Genomic DNA, 22,903 nt, shown 5'->3' with positions numbered 1-22,903 from the left:
ATTGCTTTCGTAAGTAGAGATGGCGCTCTAAATACTAAATATACCCTTTCAATTTTTTTTGTGGCATGTTTTGCCATTGTTCTGCGTGACCGTGACGCTGCCATCCATTGGCCTAGTCGTTTGCCGTACCACTGAGGGACAGCGTTGCGTTTTAAACGCTCCTTTTGCTTTTTCACAGCCGCTCAAGTGGAGGAACGCGGCGGCGTCTACGGCCAGACTTTGCAGACGACGCCGGCGGATCCGCGCCAACGCCGTTCCCGACCGTCGGCAGCGAGGGGAAAGGAAATGGCTTTGTGTCGTCGGCCCGCGTCTTCGCCACCAAGAAAAGGATACCCTGTTCCAAATCATTTTTGTAGAAAAAGGAACACTTGGAAATGGCCAACTTAGAAATAAACCAAAGAGCATGTCGTAAAACATTGAATTGTTTTCAATTGGGGGGAGAGAGAGAGAGGACAAAAAAAACGAGCCTTGTCCTGTGAACCTGGGAAAGGTCAATCATTCCATTTGGGATTGTCAAAAATAATACAACGCAAAGTGGGACACCCTCTTTAACTCATTTTATTTTTGTCCATTTGTGACGGAGCGCGAGTGAAACTTTTCTTTCCGGGGTTAAGAAGAGACCATGCCGCTCGGTGTCCGTTTTAAGCCGCGTGGCTAAATAAAGGATTAGCCTCGACCTTTCAAAGTGTGCGCCAGCAGGAGGGGTCGCATATCACAAGAGCCAAGATCCTCTCCACGGCGCCCCTTACCAGTCACTCATTAAACCCGGTGCTGATTACAATTGGAAGTGTGCCAAATAATACTTTGTATCTGTGACTCCTGCCTGACATTTTGCGCTCTTATTTCTTTCTCCTCCAGGATCAAAGCAAGTTGCTGGCCTTATTTGATCACTTCAACCCGATGCCGGTACGTATCCATTCACCTTTGTTAGTTGTGTGTATTAAAAAAAAGGCAACCACTTGTGTTTTGGTCTACTGACCGTCTGGGCAAAGTCTGCTTTCTTTGCTCTAAACTGGGTCAGGCAACCTTTTAATCCCACGTGACAAGTCCTGGCGCAGGTTGTTGATCCCACAAAAGCAAAGGCTACTGGAGTCACCCCTACCCCCCGCCCCCCCCCCAACTAAAAATAAACTGGCAGCCAATTGAACTTTCAAAAGAGCAGGCTTTTTATTGAATACATTTCCAACAACGAACATTTCTTGACATTCGTCCAATATTAAGAGTGCAACATTGCACCAGAAAATACACCAGAATAAGTCAGGGGTGGGCTGTGATATATAACAAGGCACTAGTAGATCCAGTAAGAATGGAACATGCAGTTGTTAATTTAAAAAAAAGGCAGCCACCTTCTAGTCTACATTATCTCCATTTATTGCTTTATGATGATCGTATAACATTGGACATAGTGGATATAAATATTCCAGCAGCTAGCACGGGTACTAATGATACTTGCACCGTTTCAAAATCTGCTCATTCCAAGACATACATCATTATCGCCTACTTCAACCGGAATAGCCGAGAAGTCAGTAAGCTTGTACACGTCTTCCTTCCTCCATTTAGGTGGCATTAACGGAAACCGTGCGCCAAACATCATCTCGTCATATCTGGATGCGGTACCTTGGCACGGACGCGTCTACTTTGAGAGTAAAGTTCTTTGGTGAGAACGTGTCACGTAACACTGACAAAAATTAGAAGTTGCCGAGGAAGTCGGTTGGAATGCCGCGGGGCGGCTCGTCACGGGTGGCCCCACGTTTTGACCACGGGCAGCTCTGGCCCGCGTCCCGTGTGGAGCAGGCGGTTGGCGCATTCTTCCCAGCGACGCACCAGGCCCTCTTCCACCACCACAAACTTCCACTGCACGCGGGTGTCGGGCGGGAGGCCGACGGTGGCCGCCCATTGGCCGTCGGCGTGGCCTTCCAGCGGGACAAAGTCCTTCCAGTTGCCCAGCTCCCGCCGGTCCCCCGTCACGGCCAACGTCTGCGAGGGCGAAGGGGTCACGTAGTGGAGGCGGAAGGTGACGCGGACCCATTGGCTTTCCCCCAAATGGCGCCGGTCCCCGGGATCCGTCGCGGGCGCCGATTCTTCGGGGGGAAGTGGCCGGCCTTGGCTCGCGTTCATCCAGGGAAAGTGGGGCGCGCCGTCTGCGATCCACTCGTTCAGCTCCATGGTGGCCTCCATGATGTTTATCTCGGTCTTTTGGCGGACCTCGTCCTCCGGCCCCTCTCCATCCGCCGACTTCTCTTGGGCGCCTCGGCCCGCGTCGACGTGGCCCCGTCTCTCGCCCGGCTCGCTCTGGGCCCCGCCGGGTCCAAAGGCGGCGGCCTCCACCCGTGCCGCTCGATCCGTGGCAACGGCGCCAAAGGGATTTTCGGGATCCGCCGCGTCGGGACTGGCGGCCATGCTCGAAATCCCGCTTTCTTCCCCCCCGCCGCCTGCGTTGTCCCCCTTCGGCTCAAAGGGGGGAAGGCAAATCTGGAGCTCCACCGGCTCGCTCCTATCTTGGGGAGCGGAGACCGCCGAGGAAAAACGCTCTGCGCCCTGATCATTGAGTCCTCGGTGAGACGCGGGCTCCTCCTCCTCCTCCTCGCCACGTACATAGTCAAGGCTGGAGTCCTCCACGTTGTCCTCATTGTCGTGGCGGAGTGCGCCGTCTTGCTCGATCGCGATGGCCTCCTTTGCGATCTGGTCTGTTAAAACACGGGGCGTTCCTGGTACGTCGGGCGCCGCTGTTCCAGCCTCTGCTCCGGTTTGCTGGGCTTGCTCCAGAGCTTCCTCAACTGCGACAACGGATGGAAGTGTCTGCTTTAAGCACAGCGGGCGACCGGATAAAGACAGAGTGTCGTCCTCTCCCGTGCCCGTCCTCTTGTCGGAATGATCCGGGTTTGGACTCACCGCCTCGTCGACCTGAAGAGGGAAACATTCACTGTGAGGTGTTTTGGCCATTTTGGAGCAGCCAGTGTACAGCGTTTGGATTCTTACTTCTCCGTGGGAGAGGTGAGCCTCCTTCAAGGTTTCTTCTGAAATCTCTTCTTCCTTCATTCCATGATCTTTTGCGTGTAGATGGGAAACGGCGGCGGTGGCAGAAGCGGCAGGAACGGGCTCCTCTTGCCCAGCATTTGGGGGACTCCCAGTGGTGGGCTCTCGGCCGTCGGGCGTGTGGACCGACCGGCTCTTTTCCACGGCGGCGGCAGCGGGACGATGTCGGACATTTAGGTGAGTCTCGTCAGCCTCTTTGGCCCGTGAACGGACCTTTGGTTGACGGACACCCGAGTGTCCGTCAACCAAACGACCGGGTACCTTGGCCACCTCGCACACGCCTACAACAGGACACACGCACGCAACATAAGGTCAGTGCACGGTGTCGTACGCTTGTTCAAATGGGGGAAACAAACAACCCAAGCTTAAATGTATCAATCAAAGCCACAGGGTTCTTGTGGAAAAAGCCAACGACAATATGATGGGTCATTTTCAGAGGATCGTTTTTCCTTGACATACCCGATCCTCTGAAAATGACCCATCATATTGTGCTTTGCTTTGCTTTTCCCACAAGAACCCTGAGAACGGGTGGCCATTCCGAATAAGCGAGGGTTGTTGAAATGAGCCAGCATGCGGTGGTTGCTTGGGATTTCTACCTGTTGAGGGCGTTTGCGGTTCTGGTGCGGCTCGCTCGCTCGTCTTTCGGTCGTTCCTCCCCCGGACGGCCGTCCGGACGGCCCGGTAGATGACGAAGGCCGCCAGCGCGGACAGCAGGGCGAAGAGTGCCATGGCCACGACTGGACCGTGGCGTCCGATCACGCACAAGAGGGACTCCAGATCGACGCGACGCTCGGCCGCCACGGCGTCGCTGCCTTTTAAAGACATGCTTGTTCTAAAGGTCGCACTGGACGTGACGTGACGTGACGTGACGTGATGTGACGTGACGCGAACCGATCCGATCCCTCGGCCCGCTTCTGGCAGCTGAGATGAGACTGCGAGACGATGGAAGGAAGGAAGGAAGGAAGCACACGGCTTGCAGCCTCAGGTGCCTCTCATTGGTTGGTGACGTCACAAGGAGCTTCACACTCATTGATTAAACAAACAAAAAACAAGTCCAACGGTCACGTGACCTCGATCGATTTGAAGTACTACACTCATTGCTTGGGCTTTTGCCAACGTCAAGCATTTCCCTTGTGTTGCAGAAGCTCTCAAACAACATCATCGCTGGCCGTTGACTTTCCAAATGGTTCCAGCACGACAAACACAGTCGTGTGGGAATTGTGTTTGCGATTGATGCTCACTTAGAAAACGTACGTCTGAATAGTAAGTGCAATTGAACGAGGGTCGCCAGAAGAATAGTGACAAACGGCGACGTGTTATTACGTCAATGGGTCTAGAGTCACACTACCATCTCGTGGACACACGGCACACTACGCCAAAATAACTGCTATCTACCTACATGTGTACCACGTATATATTGCATTTAAAAATGCCAAATCATTTTGTGTTTTGTGGCTTTTGGTCCCCCTGGTGGTCAATTGAATTTCGTCGTTTGGTTCTAATTAGGCATATTTATGGGCACCCGAACTAAGGCCCACGTTCTTTCCCAGGCCAAATGTGACGTGTTAAGCTTCTCCCTATTAAATGTCGCCTGTGTGTGCTTACGCAAGTAAGTATGACGTTGATATGTGGATTGTTCGATGGATATATGTTATTCGTGTGCATAAATATCCACGTTTGCAGCAATGTTGGTTACTTTTTTTTGGCCAATGCTAGCCTGTTAGCCTAGCACGAATACATGAAGTGATGGGCGACTGATTGTCAATTGTGTTTCAGAAACCATAAACGCCAATATAGATATAAAGTAAACATTAAGACGAGCAAATTCTTTCTGGTCATTCTGTTACGCTCGTCAAAGTAGTTCTAAAATAACCGTTGGTTCGAGACAAGTTTACGCTCGAAAGTTGTACACAAGTCCGCCCATCTTGTAGACACTTGAGCCACTACAAAATACTATGCGGGCTATTTCGTGCAGCCTGTACAAAATGACACCGGCAAATATTGTGTGCACGGTATAGATAGATAGATATAGGGTATCGGTATGGGATTGACGAGCACGAATATAGTATATGTATACAGGGCTCGCCTGGGGCTATTTCAAAGGCGCTGAGGCTTTGTGACCAGCAGGGGGACCCCGAGGGTAATGACGTGTTGAGTGGAACCAGACAACGTTATATGTATAGAGCAGGGGTAGGGAACCTATGGCTCAGGAGCCATATGTGGCTCTTTCCATGGGTACATATGGCTCGGGAGCCATATGTGGCTCTTTCCATGGGTACATATGGCTCTCCACTAACCTGTGAGCTAAAATATGGAAATCATTGGTGAGCGAGCCGAGTCCCGAATGCACTAACAAGAGCGTCACTGCGGCGTCGACACTACCTGTACCCCTATTTTAATCAGAATTTTGTTTTTTATTACTCTTCTGCATGCATATCATTGATACTGATTTTGTAAGCCACCACATAATAATGTTGTCAAAAGAAATCAGAGACTTTTTGTACGTTAAAAGTGATACAATGACAAAAAAAATACACTTTCATTTATCTTTACTTTTCAATTCCGAGAATGGCTCTCAAGAAATAACATTAGAAAATATTGTTTATGGCTCTCTCTGTCAAAAAGGTTCCCGACCCCTGGTATAGAGTATACTAGTACTTAATAGCGTTGGATTATGGGCTTTTGAGTGTGTGTCATTTATTGTACTATATTATAAATATTAATAATAAAAATATATAAAACATTCAATTCAAATCCACCTATTTAGGGATGGTGTAGTCATTGAAATAGCCCTGCAGCTATATATTGACAGCTTGAAAACTGTTTTATCCACATGTAGCAAGTAAGCAAATATATACCCATTGGTGTACAACAGCGTTTTTTCCCCTTAATACAGCCCCTTTCAAAATCACCAGATATTCATTTTGTTTTCTCTTCTTCCAATCACAGGGCGCGTCTCATCATTTCCTCCGTTCCATCCAGTCAAATGTCCGTACGCCGAGGAAGGGCGTCGCTCGCCGCGGGACGATCACGGGACGCGGTGAGTGAACCTTCCATGTTTATTCCCGTCGCAAAAGCTCACGGTGCGCTCTTTATGCATTTACTGTACAGTACGTGTGCGATGGATGTCTGAGGCCGTCATTATGTCCAACAACTTTTAAACTAGTCCAAAGCGGCTTGTGATTCACCCTTATAAAAGCAGCGCACTCCACTTTGAAGTCTCGAAAGCAATAGTCCGTGGCCACCCAACGACATGAAGTCGGCCCAATGAAACATTTGTGCAGGCTTCTAGTCAGATGACATCAAGAAGGAAAGATTTTTTTCCTTTTTTCTTAAATGCAGATGAACTTTCGTTTGTATTTTATAGTGGCGTTCGGGTTATGTTATATTACCAGTGAGCATGGAATCCCAACACTATAAAACCTCGGTGAGAAAAGGTCAAATGTGATCAAGCCCGCGGGAAGCACAAAGCGCTAAAAGTGTATCGCGAGCAGCTGTTTTGTTTAGCGTGGAGGCTTGTGCAGGCTTCTCCTCTCTTGCCAATTGACTCTACTCTTTCCAGATGTTCTTTTGGCATGGATTTGTGCAGCAATCTATTTTTTTGTCCGCATGTGTTGGTTGATATTTTCTCATCATCTTTTTCCTCTTGTCAGCGTGAAGGTTGCTTGCTTGCTTGCTTGCTTGCTTGCTTGCTTCGCGCCGCAGTCGTGTTGCTTAGAATGCGTCTGCGTCTTTTTTTCATGGAGTCCTGCTGCCTCATCTTGGACAAAATCAGCACTCTGTGTAAATTGTGGCTTGGGCACCCATCTTTTTCAAACCTCTAAAAATGTCCGGCTGTTGGGTTTAAAAGGAACGAGATGTTGGGCGGAGCTAAGGTGACAGATCAGATGGAGACATTGAGGTCCCTTTTCGGCGTGGCGTGGCACTTGCTTGGCTTCCTGTGCCACGTGACAAATCTCCTTCTGTTTCTTAGTGTGGGTGGGCGTTGAATGAGTTGTTGTTTTTTCTAACTCCCGCATACAAAGAATGGCTTCAGTCTCGCGCTCACGCACATTTCCTGCGTGACTTGTAGGGTCCGCTCTATTTGAACGGAGGTGGGTAGAAACCGAGAGACCCCCCCGGCCCCCTCTCCCGCGACCCCGGCGTGCACTTCCTGCTCCCAAACTTAGCACCCAGAGAGAACACTCCAACAAAGCCGGTCTGTGGCGTCCAAGCGCGCGTGCCGTCAAAGTTGGTCGCTTTGAGGTCAGCGCGTAAGCCGTAAGAACCTGCCCCAATCTTCAGACGTGCGGGTAAACGGTGCATTTCAAGCACAAATGAGTATATGTGAGTCGGGATGACGAGTGAACATGGATGGACGGATGGAAGGATGGTGGAGTCAGTGTATCAACTCCACTCGTCTTTCTTTGGCATTTGCTTGGCACGTCTTCTGCAAAAGCACAGTGATGTCACTCTTAGTCAGGATAACACTCCCTTTGTCCAAGCCGTGCCCAGAGCATTATTCATATCTGGGACAGTTGTTTTGAGGATTGGTCCAATTGGACTTGGAAACGCCAGTCCCGCTTGACACCATTTGGGAAAGGAATCCCCCACTTGCTTTGGAGCCGATCGGGTGACCCGTGTTAAGAAAACAAGCAGCTCTGCGATGAATTAGTCGGCCAATAACTAAGCGGGAGGGCCGACGTTCTTTGGGGCTTTGACTCCTTTTCAAACGGGTTACGTATCCCTTTGTATCGGTCCCAGGCGCCGTTAACGTATTTGTTTGTGTCGGCCCCCGGCCCCGACGGAGCGCAGAGCGCTTCCCGGGATTTGTTTAATACGCGAATGTAGCCATTGGGAATGACATTTTGAGCAATCAAAGCCCCTCCCCCCCAAAAAAACCTCATCCCACTGGCGAGCGACGCTTTAAGACCAAGAAATGGATCTGGAAAACGGGACATTCTTTGGGATTGTTAATCCACCTCGCAGACGTGCATAGGAAAGCGATCAGATAATGACTTTGACAGAGACGGCGTGCTTTCTTACTGACCTCGGAATGAACCTTTGCTACAAAGCATCCCTAAAACAGCACTGTGGTTCGGTGAGAAGAAGGGGGGGAAATGCTGTGTTCCTTGACAATAAATGTGTCTCACTGGGGTGGTGTGGAAAAGTCCAGGACCAAATTGCTGGTTTCTATCCGGCCGCTCGCTCCCGTGCCAAATGGATAGCGGGCGTCCGTAGCCGGCCTTCCCCAAAGTCCGTCCGGCCCCGTCTTGCGAAGGACGCTTTCTGCTTAAATTGCGGCTCACGTTGACGCTGCGGAATTTGTGAGTTAAAAGCGCTTTAGCTTTACAGTTGCTCCATTCTTCCTTCATTAGCCCCCTTCCTTCCTTCCTCCCTCCCTTAGCGAAGAGCGAGGGCCCCTAGATAATACGTGAACTTCTCAACTTGGGAGACCTTGCCGTTTTAGATTGGGGCCTCTTTCCTTTTCACACTTTTGGCTGCACCCTAACCCTCTTCTCTTGGATCTTGCGTGTGCACGCACGTGGGCGGGTGCTAACCTTAGCGAACGCTGAGGTCATCGGAGCGAGACGGAGAGCGCACACGCCCCTTTGACCTCCGTGGCCGACGAGACGGATGCTTCGTCGTTCTCGCGCTCTCTGGCGCGTACTTCCAAATGATGTTCCTATCGGTGCTTTGACGGTGGCCCATCTGTCGCTCTTGACCTTTTTCAATGAAGTTGTGCGCTTTCAGTCACCCCTTTGATGGGAAAGTACAACCAGTCTTCTGTTTGTGTGTGTGTGTGTGTTGCTATTCAGAAATTCTTGACATACCACAAAGAACGCCATGCCACGCCACGCCACGCCACGCAGGGAGGGCAACATGCATGGCGACTTTCTTGTAAAGCAGATGTCCATGACCACACACGCGTGCGTCCATAAACCGAGCCGCAGTGGTTTGTCGCGTGACGTGCGAAACCTCGGAGGCACTTTGAACACGGCTTTTGTCATTTGGGCCTCCTGGAAGTGGTAACTCATTCAAAGTGGCCTCTTTCAAGCTCCAGCGCAACGTCGGGCTACTGGCACGCCGTGCTTTCTTATGCCCGTCCGGGTCGGGCTTCGTCCGGAGGAGAAGTCTCGAATGGAGACTAGCTTGAGGCCGTGGGTGAGGCCCTCCAGCGGACTTTGCTCGGGAGCGACGTGACGTCAAACCATTTCTTGTCATTTTGGCCACAATCAGACAGCCGTTTCTCAAGTCGCGTGCTCTCATGGCATGTGAAAATGCTCCGAGTTGAGGCCAATGCGACGTGTTGAAATCTAGACGTGGGCTCCTTTTTACGACCTCCTCCCTCCATTTGTTGTCTTTCACGACGGCACATCCTCTCGTTACAATCCCCCCTTCTGCTCTCTCTTCTCCCTGACGGATTCTCTATGAAGATACAGCCAAAATGAGGAGGGCGCGTTTTGTTGGCAGCCCCGCCGTGTGTGTGTGTGTGTGTGTGTTTGTTTGTTTGTGACTCCTCTCTCCTTCAAGGGACTCCAAAGCGGGCTGCTCTCCATTTGCACAAATACAGTCCATACAAACATGATTAGAGAGGAAATAGTTTCCTGCTTGCTATTGTTTGGGGTCAAATGTCACTCTTCATTTTGTCCTCCGTTGCTCCAACAAAGAATCTCGACGAGAATGTGGCGAGTCTTTGTCCCTGGGGACGGACAGGTCAAGGTATATTATTTCTTTTTCTTCAACGTGAACCGTAAGCGAGAAGACGAGGAAAAAGGAGCCGTGGGAACGTCCTGAAAGCTCTGCGACAACCCCAAAAAGTCATACTTGGAACTGCCCCCCCCGCCTAAAAAAAAAACATTGGAGTTCGGAGGAATGAGTCGACAGGTTTTTTGAAAACGTAAGCTGCATTTTGCAGGAAAGGGTGGGGGAGAACGCAGTGAAAGGCCAGAGGATGCGGAGCCAGGAAGGAAAAGGAGGGATGGCAAAAGTGCTGAGCTGCCCGTGACGTGCATTCAAAACAGAGACTAAAAGGGCCGAGAGCGGACCAGGACCAGGACCAGCAATGGTGGGCCAGGACGGAGATGTGTAGAAAGAAGGAAGGTGGTGGTGGTGGTGGTGTGTCCACTTTTTTTTTGGCTGCTCTCTGCGGTCGGTACTTGAAAGTAATTGGTTCCTGATGTCAACCTAAGCTTTCTAGATGCCCAAAAAAAAAGGCCCCTCTGTAACCACCTGAAGTTTTTTTTTTCTCTCCATCCTGGAGCCCTGCTCCTTTTCCTTAACAACAACTGCAGCAGGGAAGCATATGTGCTTTCTTTATTATGAAGGCCTCCAAGCTACAAAAGTCACCTCATTGCTTAAGCACAAATATAAAGTGAGATAGGCTGCAGCTCTTGGACTAAATTGCCGCCGTTGCCATGGTAAACTTGGTCTCTCTCGGTCCTTCCAATGGAGGGGAGGGTTTGGCCCTTCCTATTTTTTGGCTGCTTTTCCACTTTGATGCAATTGAAGGCTTATCAAATGTTGATTTGGCTCGATGCTTTTAGGGCATTTTCCATTTTCCATTTTCCATTCCCCAACCCCCGTGCCACTCGGTCTGGACTTCGCTCCACCAGTCCCATAAAACGTGGCCCTCACGTGGCTCACAAATTGAACCCTGCCTCCCTCCCTCCATCCCTCCCTCCCGCCCCGGCACTTTGAGCAAGTTTGCCCAAGATGTAACATCCACGGATGTCATCGGCGGCGCACTCCTCCAGGATTTGGGTCACCGAGGTCCTTTGACAGACTTGACAATGTCGGAAAAGGCCAGAGCTCCTTTATCTGTAGAATGGAAGCCAATTTAACAAGGCTTCCGAGCACTGACTGTATTTTCTGATTTCAACCAGACGCAATTGGCTGCCTGCGTGGCTGGGGACCGTAAGAAGAGTAAGTCCAGGCACTCTTGTTTTTTATATCCATTTATTTTCAATGCGCTGCAAGCGTGCTGTCTTTGGAGTGGCTAAAAGGAAATGCAGGCGTGATCTGATCTGCCTACCTACTTGCTTTTTGACACCTGACTTTTTGCCGCCTGGTATGTGTAGCCGTGAACCAAAACCAAAGATCTGGCGACATCGCTAGCGGTCGAGGAAAAGTTAGGAGCCAGCGTCTTGCCTCTCGGCTAGCGGATCTGCTTCTCGGGACTGTGGCGGTCGTTGGCCGCTCTCCGCCCTACGGGTAATGCTGCGTGCGATAAGATAGAGAGACGGAAATGAGCCAGGGTAAAGGCGACAAAACAAGGTGGTAAAAGGCGGCCTGCCTCCCTCCCTCACCCGTTGTCGAGATTCCCATTGCTTCCTCCTCTGCTCGGTCTCCATCACGTTGTGGAAGTCGTGCTCGGATCTGAGGAACAACGCCTTTGGACCGGACTCGCCGCCGTCGGCGCCGTCGTCCCCTCCTCTCTGAGCCCGGAGGACCTTTTCACGCTTGGTCTCGCGTTCCAACATCTAGGACGCGAGGCCAAAAAAAAAAATCTCCTCCTCCTCCATCCAAAGAATTGGCGGCCGCTCTCACCTCCGCCAGAAGCTCCTGCTCGTTGTGCTGTTGGGTGCAAAGTCCCGATTTGATCTCGATGAGCGTGGCGATGCCCTCTTGAGAGCCGCAAGCTAGCCTGCTTCCGCCCTGGTGCACGCTGATGCTGCACAGAGCTTCGTCACGCACCTGGGAGAGCAATGCCCTTGATTTTTACCCGGGATCGAAGCCTCGGCCCCCGAATTGCCGTGGCGCCAACGCCACAGAACTCCCGGTGCCATGGATCACCTTGACCGTTAGAGTGGGATCGTTCTGTTTGAACAAGATGTCCCAGATATCCAGAACGCCGTCCATCTTGACGGTGAAGAAGACCGAGGGTCTGACGGGACTCCAGCAGCCGTCCGTTAGGTATTCCGCCTGGTGCCTGATCACGACGGGCGGGAGACGAAAGAGAAGAGAGGGTCAACGAGGACCGATCACGAAGCCTTTGGCACGGACCGCTTCATTTGACCTGGTCCACATGACGGCGGTCTCCTTGATGTCCTGCGACCAAATGCGGGCGCCCCAGTCTCCCACGGTGAGGAAGTTTTGGGAAAAGAAGGGGTTCCTTTGGATGGCGTAGACGGGTCCGTGGTGGCCGTCGTACGTGCAGACAATTTTCTCGCTGGCGCTTTTGCCCGCCCTGTTGCAGCACACCACGGCCCCCTGTTCCGTCCCCGCCAAGAAGGTGTCCGGCTGTCCACGGAGAGGGATTTTAGCCGGGGGGGGGGGGGGGGGAAGCGTCCCGCCACCCGAGAGTGTCCAAATGGCCCCAAATCCCGCAAATGAAAGGAGACAAACGCAAACCGTGGACTGGTCATACGCCAGAGAGATGGCCCCCAACGCCGTGTCCAGGTTTTCCTTCCGACTCAGGTCCAGGACCAGCCTGTCCGTGGGCTCGCTCAGCTGCCGGGCGTCCCACCATAGGATCTGTCGCAAAAGACGGTCGGCGTGAGGCTCGACCGTCCGGAGGAGTGACGCGCCGACGGACGGCTATTTGGGATTCAAAAAGCGCCGACGGACGGCCGTTTGGGATTCCAAAAGGCCCGCCGACCTGTCCGTCAGTGGAGGCGGAGAACGCCTCCATCCCGGTGGACGATTGCAACCACACGATCTTGTAAACGGGATCCGTGTGACACGCTACCAAAGGGGTACGCGCCGCGGGACTGTTGCCGTTGCGGGCGTCCCACAAGGCTGGGAGGAGAGAAAGCAAAAACCGTCAAGGAAGAGGAGGAGCCGGCACGACTGGAATGGCGACCCACCGATTTGCCCGTTGACGCAGCCGCTGAAGATGGAGTGCATGTTGTCGGGGTTGTAATCCAGGCAGATGAGTTGACTTGTCGAATGAAGGGTCACGTGAGGTTGGGTGGGGTTTTCTGCAAAAGGTGCCATCCATGGGTCTGCTTTTCTCACCCGTGTCCCAGATGGACCATTCTGAGAGACCGCCTGTCCGATTTATTTATTGTTTGAAGCTCTCGCCTGTACTCACCAATGTCCCAGATGTAGGATTCTTGGCTCATGCCCAAATGGGCTTTGTCCGTCTGAAGGTAGCAGTAGGCGGCGGCCAGGTGGTTGCCGCCGTTTGGTTGCCAGGACAGGCAGGTGACGTGGCGTTTGACGTGGTGCGGGTCTCTGAATCCGCATGCTCCCTCAGCCTTTTTCAATGGCAAATGTGCCCGGCCCAACCCGCTCTTACCTGTATACGTTGGCCACCTTTACGGACGGCGCATCCTGAACCTCGTCCAGCATGTCTTCATCCTTAAAGTATTCCTGGTAGATATCCACCGCGTTATTCTGTCCCACGCACTGTCCTATAACCTGTATGGTAGAATATATTCACGGTGCCCCCCCCCAAAAAGAAAAAAGAGGGTCGAAGCCGGCCCGTGGCGTTTGCAAACGTTACCGTGCCGAGCACCATGACGCTGTTCATGTAGATCTCGTCTTTCTCCACCTTCTTCCGAAAGCGGATGGTTTGTTCCATCTCCAGGTGGTTGATATCTTTGGGCCACCCTCCTTCCACGTGATTGATTCCTTGGTTGTCGTACTCGAACCTTTTGGTGTTGACCTTGACGGAGACAATCGTCAGCGGGCGTTCCCCACCCGGGCCAGATCCCGCCGGGATCTTTGGCGCCGGCCGGCCGGGTCACCTCGTGCTCGGACATTTCCCCGCAGCCCTGGACGCCCAGGTCTCTGGTTTCCTTGACGACAAACTGCGACGCCAGCTTGGGGTTGGGGGGAATGTCCACCAGCAGCTCCACGTGGCGGTCGGAAAAGAGACACTGGCGCCCGAATTCGCTGCGGAGCTTGACGTATTCGTGTAGGATGTCCATTACTATGTGGGTCAATCACCAAACCACCGCTACTTTCTATTGAAAAGAGCAAATGGAAAAGGTCCCCTTGTTGCCGCAGCCAAATCCATTTCTTTGCAAAAGGGAAAACAATGTACGTGATGAATTCCACTTTGTAATAAAGAGGGATCCATCACAGAGATGAACATCGTGTCAAAGAACGCACCGGTGACATGTTGTGATGCGATGGATTTTTCAAACGGCTCCGTCGCGCGCACGTGAAAAAGCCATCTTTATCTTTGAGGGGAAAAGTCCAATGCTTTGCCATTGAACCACGTTCCATTCTGGGCCGTCCAAAGACGGGAGCGGCGGCGTTTTGCAAGCCAAGTCATGTCGACATGGTGTCCCTTGTCACCTGACCTGTGCGCCGTTCACCGTTTTGCGCCTTTTAACACGTCGTTACGACGCCAGAGAAGAAGCGGGTCCAAGGCCTGGCTAAGTAAGCGCTGGCAGATGGCGCGCCGTTGCCAGACGTACGCAAATGCCCGGAAGGCAAATGCTTTCGTGAGAAATAGGAGTGTTACAGCCGCATGTCGGTAGTCGGACGGGAAAAAAAGTATTCGACTGATTCAAAAAAATAGAAGGTTAATAGCTAAGGAATATAGTCTCTCTTCTGTTCTCTTTTTTTTTTTTTTCTTCTTTTTTTTTCCCCCCTCCTCCTGTCCGTCTCCTTGGCTTTGCTGCCTTTCCAGACTTCCCTCCTCCCTTCCTGTTGCTCTCGTTTAACAAGTTACCGAGGGGGGAGGGGGGCTCTTGGGGGGGCCAAATGTGTTTCCAATTAAGCTCTGGGGGGAAAAGAGAAAAAGGGAAAAAGGGAACAACTTGCAACTGCGGCCGGCCCACTTTGATAAATTCCTTTCCCTTACCACACGGACCCAAAAGAGCTTCTCCAAATGTGTCGCTTGTCAAAAGCGTGAAAGATGGCTTCCGTCATTTCGACTGACAATATTAGCTGACTCGCTCGCTTGCCTTTGTTTTGACCACAAACCGTTGCGCACCTGGATTTGATTGTTGAAATAGTCATTCTGTAAAATGGGACCATTTCATGAGTACGGACGGTCAATGTGTCATAAATCCCAGATAAGGTGCAACCGTTTGGACCCACTTTTAGTGATGGCATTAGTTAGATCAAAAGGTTTTTACGGTTCTCTCGTAAAAACTGTTTGCCAATAAATTGAGGACCTTTAACTTGTTAAGGATTGCTCGCTATGTAGAATTGACACTTTTTTGTTCACCAAGCGTTCTTATTTTTCATGAATTGAATTTGTTTTGACAGGAGACATTTTGGTGTATTTTTTGTTTCGGGCACCACTCACATTTGTTTGTTTGTTTGCGCGCTCACACACACACACACACGGCAAAGTTACTTTATTTACCCCTGTCATTTTCCACGACGACGCGTGGGTGACATCACATGCAGACGACGAGCTCCCTTCCCAGCTGGGGTGGCGGGGGAGGGAAGGAGGGAGGGAGGCAGGGAGGGAGGGACACAACGAGAGAGAGAGGGAGAGAGGGAGAGTTGGAGGGGGCGCGCCAGGCAGCAGGCAGCAGGCAGCAGGCGCCAGGAAGAGACAGAACAGCATCAAGCCAATTGACTTTCCTCAACTTTGTGCAGGAAAGAAGGAGCGCGGCGTGTGTTTATTTGGACCCACAATGAAACTTCCTGGCTTCTTCCTGCTGGATCGGGACTCCTCGTGGCTCCTTTGACCGGAGGGAGGGCAGGCCGTCCGCCCGCCCGCGCGCGCTGGGGGAAATTCAGCCCGCTCTGGACTTCCATCGTGGACTATTCCGCTCGCCACCTCAAGACACACCGTGAGTCTAAGGCTCGTCGTTCCTCGTCTTGGTTTTTCCAAAGGAGGGAAACGGGGGAAGGGGGGCGGGGCGGCACTTTCACATCTATTCTCCAGCGGGTGACCCCGTTGGCCAATGTGGCAACTTTGACATGGGGGTCCTACCTGCCACGTAGACGAACGAGCGCACCGAGCGCCGGCTTCCCGTCCGAGTACATCTGGTAAACCAAGCGGCGTCGGCGAGATAACGCCGCTTTGTGCGCCGCTGGGAAAAAGGTGACGCGGAAGCGTGAGGCCGCTTCTGTCTCGGGAGATTTGGGCTAAAAGTAAAGACTTGCATTTTTATTCCATGCTCTCATTGTCCCAAACACTTGGCCAGTCAAAGTCAAGATGAAGTCATGGCGTTTCAAGTCAAATGGCGGTCAATAATCCACAATAATCCACCTCCGGCGCTCGTTGGGAATACGCTGGTTTCCTTTTTAAGTGGGGGTTGCGTCAGGCGGGCAAATGATCTTGGCTCCAAAAGGTGACTAGCCTAGAATAAGGTAGCGTGCTATACATCAAAATGAATGCTCAAAATAGTATGGCTTCAAATGTATTGGATTGGATGGGATGTATTTCGATGTGCTCCATCAAATCACCAATGGCGTTACAATAAACATGACAACAGGGTGGGGCAATGCAAGAAGCCAACATCTTCATTCCTCAAATACGCTGAGTAAAAGTGGCTGGAGTCTGGATACGAGAGGTGAGTTAAGAGGGCCAAATCCTCAGGGATAGCGCATGCCGCCGACCCACCCGACGCTATTTGTACGTTCGTCCCAGCCACTTGGATTCCTGTTTGCGTTGTGTTTCCTGGCGTGGCTCCTGGAAACGCGTGCGTTGCCTTGATGCCAAGTTTCCTCCCTCTTGCATTCCTGCCATTCCGCTCCAGATTGCGTTCTCCTTCAAGCAGGTGGTCCACTTGCATTTTGGATCAAATCCTTATCTGCCCTCCGGCCTCGATCACCTTTTAATGGGATACCCATGGAAACGTACTTATTGTAACACGCCCTGATATTTGTGGCTGTGCTAGGTGCGGGTCTCGCCGTGGCATTTTAGCATGCAAGCCATGGTAGGACCCGTGTACTGGTGGTAGTCGTCGTCGTCGTCGTCGTAGTAGCAGCCGTGTGTTCTGTATTGAGTCCTTGTGTGGTCTACTTTGAGTCGAACTTCTGACTGCAAGGATTGCGGCTTAATTGGAGCTAAGAACGTTAGTTCATTCCTAAAAATATCGACTCAAAACACACCCTAGCCTCCTGCGATAGCAACAGTGTTTTCCTTTTCCTCCCCAGTAAACAAAGTTTTTCTAAACACCCTCCAGTTTGTCATCGTATTTGGAAGCGGACCAATGTCGCGTGCGCTTAAAGGAGGAGGAGGCGGCGGCTCCCCAAAGGCGGACGGACGCGGGCCGGTCGGTGTTGGGAAGAAAGAAAAAAAAATCTAGTAAGGCCAACTTACGGCTTGTTGGTAAATTGCGGGTAAGGATGACTAAATTGTGGGTGCCGTTGACTCAATGTTGAATACTGTTTACTAAACATTGGGCACTCTTGACCAAACTGTGGCTCCAGTCGGCTAAACTGTGGCTACGGAGGCACTATGGAAACTTATTTCATTTTTTTTCCCCTAGCCTGGCACCCGTGGGGCTCCATCCAATAGTTGTCCTAAGGACAAGCCCTTTCAAGAGCGCACCACGTGCAGTCGTAGTAGCCGCGGCGAGGTGTATCGTAGGGTGACGGACCGCCCGAGCGTGACTGGCCTCGGACTCTCAATCCGTCCCTTGTGTTCAGGTCTGCCACTGGTAATGGGCCGAGCCTACGCGCCGGCGCGAGGGTGCGAGAACGTCACGGAACGCGGAGCTCGTATGAATGTGCGCTACTGTACCGTACCGCGTCGCCGGCCGGCTGTGTATTCTGGGACGTCTCTTGGCTTGCTGCGGCCGGGGAATGCCAACAATGCGCGCATTGTGCGGACCCGACCGGGGACGGGGGGCGGGGGGGCCGTGAAGCCGTGAAAAACATTGGCTAGGCGAGGCGCCGAGGTCAGGGTTGGAAAGGCCGCGAGATGGGCGTCGCTAACGTAAACAGCATCCCCCCTAAAGGTTACCGCCTGCACTTTGCCACCCATACGTGGCTCATTCATTGTTCTGCCAAGTTGGACGACTGGCCACGATGATGGGGCCCGCCGGAATTGCAAAAGAAACAAAAAGCCGAGTGGAAAACAACATCCAAGGTTCGAGCTAGCGAGGTCGGGGGACGCGTGGGCGGGGTGAGCCGGCCAAAGATGGAAGCCATCTGCTTCCCCAGTCACACGCACTCTGTTCTCCATTTGCAGATGAGGGAGGCAAAGAGCACTGGAGAAACGACAATAGTCCAGCTTGACACCCAGCGCTCCCTCCACATACTTAATGGCGTCGACACGGAAATGACAAGCTTAGCAAATGGCCTTCCTGGCGCGGCGGCTGTGGCGCTTGTCATCGACTCCGCCTCATTATGGCTCCATCGGGCATTAAGGGTGCCGCCGTCCGTCACTCATCCTCTCCTAATGGGCAAAACGCCACTTCCTCCAGAGACGGAAATTGCAGGAAGATGGGCTCATTTTCCGTCCCTGCTCGATGGCTCCGTTTCGTGAACTTTTCCCCCGATGGCACAATCCGTTGCAAGAGTCGGGTGGAAATAGCCATCTGCCAGCGGTTTTTGTTTTCCGAATGACACTCGCGTGACATGAGTCGTATTGCGTAGGCAACGTGTCGATAAAATGTCGTAGACGTCGCGGCGTGGTGTTGGTACGGGCTCTGGGCTCAATGTTGCAAATGTCGCGGCGTCGTGTTGCTACGGGCTCTGGGCTCAGACCTTTCTTTTTTTCCCCCCCCCGCATTTCAGAAAGCCGGACCATGGAGGACGACGGGCAGTGCTACTACAACGAGAGCATCGCCTTCTTCTACAACCGCAGCGGCAAGCACCTGGCGGCCGAGTGGAACGCGGTCAGCCGGCTGGTGATGGGGCTGGGCATCACGGTGTGCGTCTTCATCATGCTGGCCAACCTGCTGGTGATGATCGCCATCTACGTCAACCGGAGGTTCCACTTCCCCATCTACTACCTGATGGCCAACCTGGCGGCGGCCGACTTCTTCGCCGGCCTGGCCTACTTCTACCTGATGTTCAACACGGGGCCCAACACGCGGCGGCTGAGCGTGTCCACGTGGCTGCTGCGCCAGGGCCTGATCGACACCAGCCTGACGGCCTCGGTGGCCAACCTGCTGGCCATCGCCATCGAGCGCCACATCACCGTCTTCCGCATGCAGCTGCACACGCGCATGAGCAACCGGCGGGTGGTGGTGGTCATCGTGGTCATCTGGACGCTGTCCATCGTGACGGGCGCCATCCCCAGCGCCGGCTGGAACTGCATCTGCGCCGTGCGCTCCTGCTCCAACATGGCGCCGCTCTACAGTAACTCCTACCTGGTCTTCTGGGCCGTCTTCAACCTGGCCACCTTCGCCGTCATGGTGACGCTCTACGCTCACATCTTTGTCTACGTGCGCCAACGGACCATGAGGATGTCGCGCCACAGCTCGGGCCCGCGCCGTAACAAAGACACCATGATGTCGCTGCTGAAAACGGTGGCCATCGTTTTGGGTGAGTTAGCCTTGTGTTTTAAAAAAAACAAACTGCATTTTTTTTTACCTTTTTTTTATTTGCCAACGGAATCGTCCCGTCGCTAAGCTGATAAGCCAAATGAATTCTTATTCATTATCCGTGGCAATGAAATTGACTTTCACCGTACTCGTCTATCGTACTCTAACAAACCTAGCGAGCCCAGCGAAAAAGAAAAGGGAGTGAGTTGAAGGCTGAACTGTGGGAAAAGTCCCTCTCGCTACTTGGAAACAGGATGTGTTTGTCCCGGACCAAACATACCAGAGGATTCCGTACGTAACATTTTTTCTTCAGCGTGCAAGCCTCCACTAAAAGCGTGGCAAGGCATTCTTTTGCTCGGAAATGACTTGGAATGAGTCGGCAGAATGCTTGTTTTCTCGTCTTGAAGAAGGTTTGTTTGGAATATCTAAATGACATTAGTCAAGTGAATGCTCAACATTGGCTTGAGATTCGATGGCTGACATTTAAAAGCCCTTTTGTTTTTTATAAGTCAGCAGAAGATTCTTTACAGGAATTCACAAGAAAACTCTGCGCTTCCAGTTGCTTAGCAAGCATTTGCGATTGTATCTTATCTACTGGGTGAAGGTGTGGACGTCGGGAAGGAAAGAGAGAGGCAAAAATATTTGCCGAGGACAAACGGGAAACCGCGGAGCTATCTCAGAGCAGAGCGCGCACGGCGAGGTTTTCTGCTGACGACACGGCGGCCGTGACCTCGGATGATTGCCGGCTTTCTCCAAAAGCGCAGAATGTGTCGCATTCGATGGCGGTCCGCGTGCAAGAATAAGAGGCTACCTCGGCCCACATCAGAAGAAGTACATAAATGGTCGCAGCTGAACCGGCCGGGGTCACCGCATCCGACGCACCGATGACCTTTGGCAAGAGCTCCACTCTTTCCCCATTAGTTTTTTCCGTGGGACACATTTTTCCTCCCCGACCGACGGCAATGCAGTTGGGAAACGGGCGTGCGAACGTCCATTTTGCCTCCAAGGACTCGGCGTGTGTGAATGGTGTCCCCCGTGCTCCGAAAAAGAGGCTTTTGCGTGCGAGAAGTAAATGTTTCCACATGAATGGGTGGCACGGGGTCATAAAAGGCCGCCGCGCGCTTATCTTGCGCTGTTGGATCATTCATTCCATGTGGCCAGGAAAAATAGGAATGAGGCGGATGGTCATCCCGATCCGATCGCACGCGAGCCAGTTGTGCAATGCAGCTGATCGGGTTTCGTTTACGAAAGCTTCGCTTAAAGTGTGTAAAGTGCCCCCCCCCGCCCCCTTCAAATCGCAGACAGGACCTGGAAAATGTCTAAACACTTTTCCAGACGTTTCGAGATTTTCCAGTCATCGCCTGAGAGTGTTTATTTACATTTCTCTGCGTCTCCAGTTTCTATGATCCAAATTGTTTTTTGCATATTCCGCTGGTGACAAGGCACACCCAAAAAAAAATCCACTTTTGAATGAAAGCACCTGGATATCCTTCCACGGTGCTCGATTTCAGATTTGGGCTGCCGTGCATTAGCCGTGGCCGCATTAACTTTTTCCTTTTCCGTAGGCGCGTTCATCATCTGCTGGACCCCGGGCCTGGTCATCCTTCTCCTGGACGTCTTTTGCGCCGGCTGCAACGTCCTGACCTACGAAAAGTTCTTCCTGCTCCTGGCCGAGTTCAACTCGGCCATGAACCCCATCATCTACTCCTACCGCGACAAGGAGATGAGCGCCACCTTTCGCCAGATCCTGTGCTGCCAGCAGCAGGAGAGCGTCAACGGGACGGCGGCGGGGGCGGGGGCGGAGGGTTCGGACCGATCGGCGTCCTCGCTCAACCACACGGTGCTGGGTGGCGCTGCCGCCGCCGCCGCCGCGCACCACAACAACCAACATTCCGTGGTCTGAGGCCTCCAAAGTCGCCGCTTGACAGGGACCAACGACGACAATCCCGGGTCGAGTGACCGCCGGTGCCACTTTGGACCAGGCGCCGGAAGGACCGCGCTTAAAGTGGGGCTGTCGCGCGTACCCTCCGTGACTTTGAAATGCCGTCTGTATTTTTTCATTTATTTTTAATTTTGCCTTTGACGTTTGCGTCGCGCGCTTCTACGGCCAACGCAGACGATTCCGTGTGTGTGAACGTGTGAAATAACGCCCCGATCCCATCCGCTTTACGCTACCTTTGTGTAGGATTTGACGGCCACGGCTCCTTACGGTCCGGTCCGGTCCTCCCGGGATGAAGCGCCGCCCCCGCGTAAACGGACGCCCCGTGTTGCAAATTGCTGATCTCCAGCAGCGATAACCATGTTGGAAAGTCCGACAACCCCTATCCTGTGGATTCTATAAAGTTCAACTTCAAGTTCTCCAAGTGGGAAATAGTCCAGCTCACCCTTTCAGCCCGTCCAATATGGAGGGGAAAGATGCTGACGCCTTGATTTGCCTTCTAGGGCTTTAAAGGAGACTTGTTCTGCAGATCTGACCAAAGGAGGGGAGGACGATGTTGGCCGCATGCAGCCAAACTCAGGCCAACTGTGTGTGTGTGAGAGTGTGTGTGTGTGTGTCTATAGAGAAGGCCAAGGCCATCTTGGTGCTCCGTGTTAGCTGACAGCCCATCGTGACAGGAAACATCTTGACCCGTGTGCTTCTGGCACTTGTTTTTTTTTTGGTCCGTGAATCCATTAGTCCCCCAAGAGACCCCAGGCCAGGCCAGACAGTAAAAGGTCTTGTTTGGTCAGCGAGATGAACAAATGCATGAATGACGCGGCCGTGGTTTTGGAATTGACCAAATCCCGTGGCACATGGCTTTCATTTTGGTGTGAACGTAATCCTGTTCGACAAACACCAGCACGGCTAACTCATCTATCCCTTTGACTTGAGATTGACCGCTACTCGCCAGTAACGCGCAAAAAAAGTTTAGTGTACCTAGATTGGTTAGCTGGGAATTTAAATGTATGAAATGGTCAAGGTTGACCTTGACTATTTTATTGTGGACCGAGGCCTTTCAATAGGGACAAAAGATAAATCTGCTAGGGATTAAAACGGCACATTTCAAGCAGTTCAGTGCATATGTTTGTGTAATGATTGTGCTTCATTGACACACCACAGTTCCCTTAAAGCAGGGGTGCCCAAATCTGGTCCTGGAGGGTCCCCGTCTCTCATCCAGTCTGTTTTCCACGTCTCCCTCCACCAACACGCCTTAATCAAACCAGTGGGATGGTCCTCAAGCCTAGTAAAGCCAATGCGTCTGTTAATCATATGTCACATACACGGGGACCCAAATTGGCGTGTACTGAAGTGAAAAAGCGCTGAGCAGCAAGCAAATGTACTCCTCCACTTGTTCCCAATTGTGCTGCTCTGTACCTCTGTATTGCTTGTCCATTTCCAAACCAAATATACAGGATGTATAGTAAACCGGCTGTATGTATAGGAGTTTGCCAAGCCTGTGTGTATAATAGTCAAAGGGAATCCAAAAAAAAGGGAATTGACTCTTATCTGTACTGTTAACCGCTTTATCCAGTCTACTGTCGGTGTTTTG

The 22,903-nt window shown here is 52.2% G+C and overlaps 3 protein-coding genes across 7 annotated transcripts; 1 reads left to right on the top strand and 2 right to left on the bottom strand.

Annotated features, from left to right (window-relative positions):
• Positions 1-1,142: 1,142 nt before the first annotated feature.
• On the bottom strand, positions 1,143-4,055 carry stbd1 (starch binding domain 1). The gene is made up of 3 exons (XM_077623058.1): positions 3,633-4,055; positions 2,980-3,317; positions 1,143-2,904 (listed from the first exon to the last, which is right to left on the bottom strand). The coding sequence occupies exons 1-3, from the start codon at positions 3,859-3,861 to the stop codon at positions 1,735-1,737; spliced, it is 1,737 nt and encodes a 578-aa protein (XP_077479184.1). The 5' UTR covers positions 3,862-4,055; the 3' UTR covers positions 1,143-1,734.
• On the top strand, positions 3,561-21,685 carry lpar1 (lysophosphatidic acid receptor 1). 5 transcript variants are annotated; one of them, XM_077623062.1, is made up of 5 exons: positions 3,561-4,021; positions 4,179-4,299; positions 5,986-6,076; positions 18,622-19,374; positions 20,939-21,685. In XM_077623062.1, exons 4-5 carry the CDS (start codon positions 18,633-18,635, stop codon positions 21,274-21,276), a joined length of 1,080 nt encoding a protein of 359 aa, XP_077479188.1. In that variant the 5' UTR covers positions 3,561-4,021; positions 4,179-4,299; positions 5,986-6,076; positions 18,622-18,632; the 3' UTR covers positions 21,277-21,685. The 5 variants fall into 5 exon arrangements, with proteins under 5 accessions (XP_077479188.1, XP_077479187.1, XP_077479189.1 ...); XM_077623063.1 differs by lacking the exon at positions 3,561-4,021 and adding an exon at positions 15,526-15,722 and having other exon boundaries at positions 4,273-4,299; XM_077623059.1 differs by lacking the exons at positions 3,561-4,021; positions 4,179-4,299 and adding exons at positions 4,392-4,645; positions 15,526-15,722.
• LOC144091397 (dynein axonemal intermediate chain 2-like) lies at positions 10,940-13,973 on the bottom strand. The gene is made up of 12 exons (XM_077623696.1): positions 13,710-13,973; positions 13,466-13,627; positions 13,259-13,380; positions 13,052-13,194; positions 12,825-12,938; positions 12,617-12,756; positions 12,370-12,492; positions 12,035-12,258; positions 11,812-11,947; positions 11,566-11,712; positions 11,325-11,498; positions 10,940-11,235 (listed from the first exon to the last, which is right to left on the bottom strand). The coding sequence occupies exons 1-12, from the start codon at positions 13,890-13,892 to the stop codon at positions 11,224-11,226; spliced, it is 1,680 nt and encodes a 559-aa protein (XP_077479822.1). The 5' UTR covers positions 13,893-13,973; the 3' UTR covers positions 10,940-11,223.
• Positions 21,686-22,903: the final 1,218 nt, after the last annotated feature.

This window comes from Stigmatopora argus, chromosome 16 (assembly GCF_051989625.1).
Source record: "Stigmatopora argus isolate UIUO_Sarg chromosome 16, RoL_Sarg_1.0, whole genome shotgun sequence".
Taxonomy (NCBI): Eukaryota; Metazoa; Chordata; class Actinopteri; order Syngnathiformes; family Syngnathidae; genus Stigmatopora; species Stigmatopora argus.
The sequence above is the reverse complement of the archived record's forward strand: the minus strand, read 5'-3'. Positions and strand labels throughout refer to the sequence as shown.

Coding starts and splice junctions, on each gene's coding strand:
- stbd1 (XM_077623058.1), bottom strand. CDS start 3,861: ATGTCTTTAAAAGGCAGCGACGCCGTGGCGGCCGAGCGTCGCGTCGAT. Junction 3,318..3,632: donor ACCGCAAACGCCCTCAACAG/GTAGAAATCCCA, acceptor GTCCTGTTGTAG/GCGTGTGCGAGGTGGCCAAG. Junction 2,905..2,979: donor CTCACCTCTCCCACGGAGAA/GTAAGAATCCAA, acceptor TTCCCTCTTCAG/GTCGACGAGGCGGTGAGTCC.
- lpar1 (XM_077623059.1), top strand. CDS start 4,621: ATGTCGCCTGTGTGTGCTTACGCAA. Junction 4,646..5,985: donor GCCTGTGTGTGCTTACGCAA/GTAAGTATGACG, acceptor TTCCAATCACAG/GGCGCGTCTCATCATTTCCT. Junction 19,375..20,938: donor AACGGTGGCCATCGTTTTGG/GTGAGTTAGCCT, acceptor CCTTTTCCGTAG/GCGCGTTCATCATCTGCTGG.
- LOC144091397 (XM_077623696.1), bottom strand. CDS start 13,892: ATGGACATCCTACACGAATACGTCAAGCTCCGCAGCGAATTCGGGCGC. Junction 12,493..12,616: donor CCGCCTCCACTGACGGACAG/GTCGGCGGGCCT, acceptor CTTTTGCGACAG/ATCCTATGGTGGGACGCCCG. Junction 11,499..11,565: donor AGCAGGAGCTTCTGGCGGAG/GTGAGAGCGGCC, acceptor CTCGCGTCCTAG/ATGTTGGAACGCGAGACCAA.